Below are 2,484 nucleotides of genomic sequence, written 5' to 3'. Positions count from 1 at the left end.
TCGACCGTTGTGTGCATACAATGCAGATCCAGCGAAACAAGATCAACCAGATTTCCATTAAACAAGGTCACTAGCAATTCTAGAATCGTTTCTCGGGGGGATACCGGGAACTCGGGCGTTTCTCGTTTTTTCGTCGGAGTTTTCGTGTGGTGTTTCTCTCACCGCATTGCCAACCTCATGGACCTCAGCCTATCGGATAGGCCCTATCCGTATAACGTCGTTGTAGATCAAAAGGCGACGCACTTCTTTGGGCGGCCTCGGCCTACAGCAACGGCGATGGCCTGTAAGACAGTACGAGACAGCTGCTGACGGTCAATATTGGTCCTCAACCCTCGCGAGACATCGTTCTCACTGGAACCACCAGTGATGGTCCATAACTGTCTTCCCGAGTCCAAGTTATACGCTCTCGATCCTATCGAGCCACTCTCTCGAGCTCGGCGAAAGCCTTGGCAGTGTTCGCTAGGCTCTCCTGAAATCACTGCTGACTTCAGCCTGGATGAATTCGTGAGTGGTTATGACGTAGCCACGTTGAAGTCTGGCCACTATCAGCTCTGCGATGTCAGTTCGAGGTCAGCATCGTCGTAGAATGCAGCGCAGCTTTCATTGTCGAAAAGAAAATTGTTGATGCCCATTAGCTGGATCGCGTGGTTCTCGTCGGCTTTGATCAAGGTTAGGTGATCAGCTCTGGCTCCAGTGATCCTTGAACTATTAACAGAGTTAGTCGACTAGGTGGTGTGGAGAGGACCGAAGACTAGCAGGCCTCCCCCCTGAAATCTCAGCTACGGGACAAATATCCGATTAACCGTGCCGTACCAGGGGCCCCTGACAGGGGCACGCCACTCGAAGGGCTGTCCCGCAGTGAGACAAAGTATGTCAGTTACCAAGGACTTTCTCTTAGAATACTTGGACTATTGAAGCGAGGGAGTCCCTCGCGGTTCCTCAGAGGGACCTAGTTCACTTGCTGACTCGAATCACTTCTGCTAGAGTTGACCGTACTGTAGCCTCTTGCAAGACTTACCATCTTTTCGACTCTTGACGGTTGACAGGCCTGTCACGCCTGACAGGCCTGACAATATCAAAGTCAAGAAGCAAAAAAACCATTTTGTCGTAGAACCGCCACGTTCCACGCGTCACGGAAACTCCATAAGGTGCGGGCAACTGTGGGAAGAGATCGAGCGGGATTAGCTGTGTTTCCACCTGCTAGCGAGCTTTTTTGGTAGTAGTATGCCCTTTAGTAGCGCTGGGAGTAGTGGGTCCCTCAGAAGTTTTTGGGAAGCGTAGGAGCACCTGGAAGAGTCTCACGTGAACGACACATTAACAATGTCTCACTTGTCGCCAGTCGGGCACTTAATAGCAAGGAAACGCGGTGATCAAAAACCACTATACTATCGTGGTGAATAGCCTGCGATGACAGCGATGAAACACATTATCCAACTCGAAGTATCGACCACGTGAGGAAAGAAGCCCTTATGTGAAATGAAACACGAAAGTATGGTAAATGGTGCGAGTGTCCTTAATAACCCTCGACTATGTGGTTGCAATGAGCCGCTCCGAGCAAGGAGAAGCTGCGCACCAATTTTACACTCGACGACACAGATTCGGAATATACAAATGCAGGCCTCAACTTATGTGCCCTATCTGATATAGGACCCTGATGATACCATCGGCTGGTATTAAATGTGACCCTGATACCGTAGCATTCAGCAATCTAGTCGCCTTCGTCAGGGACCCCACATTCATTCCTATCGTACCGTCTTAGAATTGATCGCAGTGCTCACCGGGATGATCGCCGTTGGATTTGTCGTCGTTGCCGCGCTCGCAGTTGTTTTGCTCGTAGTTGTTGAGCTCGTAGTCGTTATGCTTGTAGTTATAGTGCTCGTAGTTATCGTGCTCGTAGTTGCCGTACTCGTGGCTGTTATGCTCGTTGTTGTTATGCTGGTAGTTTTCGTACTCGTAGTTGCTATGCTCGTAGTTGCCGTACTCGTAGTTGCTATGCTCGTAGTTGCCGTACTCGTGGTTGCTATGCTCGTAGTTGCTGTACTCGTGGTTGCTATGCTCGTAGTTGCCGTACTCGTAGTTGCCGTACTCGAAGTTGTTGTGCTCGTAGGTGTCGCGCTCGTCGTTGTACTTGTACTTGTGGTTGTCGTTGTGCTCATCGTAGTTGTACGTCGCGAAATTGTGCTTGTCGTGGTCTGCGGGGCACTCCTTGTAGTGGTTGAACTCATACTTGAGGTAGTCGTCGAACTCGAACTTGTCGACTGTGCCGTCGTCACTGTCGTTGAAGCGCTTGAAGACGACGGCACAGTCGGATTACTCGTCGTCGCATTGGGTTGCATCGTCGTACCTGCAAACTGCACAATCCAACTCGGATGATCATGTACAAAATCAACAAACTCGCAGTGTTCGACACTACCAAGTTGAGCCAGACAACCTAAGTCACTCACTCGGCTGTGGGAACGGAGTTGGTGTGGTTCCGCAGCCTTG

At 50.4% G+C, this 2,484-nt stretch overlaps 1 protein-coding gene across 1 annotated transcript in view; it reads right to left on the bottom strand.

Annotated features, from left to right (window-relative positions):
• Positions 1-1,755: 1,755 nt before the first annotated feature.
• Positions 1,756-2,484, bottom strand: part of Pmar_PMAR003435 (hypothetical protein) — a gene marked incomplete at both ends in the record, with an annotated part of 1,018 nt that continues 289 nt past the window's right edge. Inside the window, 2 exons of the mRNA XM_002784134.1 lie at positions 1,756-2,286; positions 2,315-2,344. Of these exons, the coding sequence (XP_002784180.1) occupies positions 1,756-2,286; positions 2,315-2,344 (561 nt within the window). The remainder of the gene's footprint in view (positions 2,287-2,314; positions 2,345-2,484) is intronic.

This window comes from Perkinsus marinus, assembly GCF_000006405.1.
Source record: "Perkinsus marinus ATCC 50983 genomic scaffold scf_1104296935302, whole genome shotgun sequence".
NCBI lineage: Eukaryota > Perkinsozoa > Perkinsida > Perkinsidae > Perkinsus > Perkinsus marinus.
The sequence above is the reverse complement of the archived record's forward strand: the minus strand, read 5'-3'. Positions and strand labels throughout refer to the sequence as shown.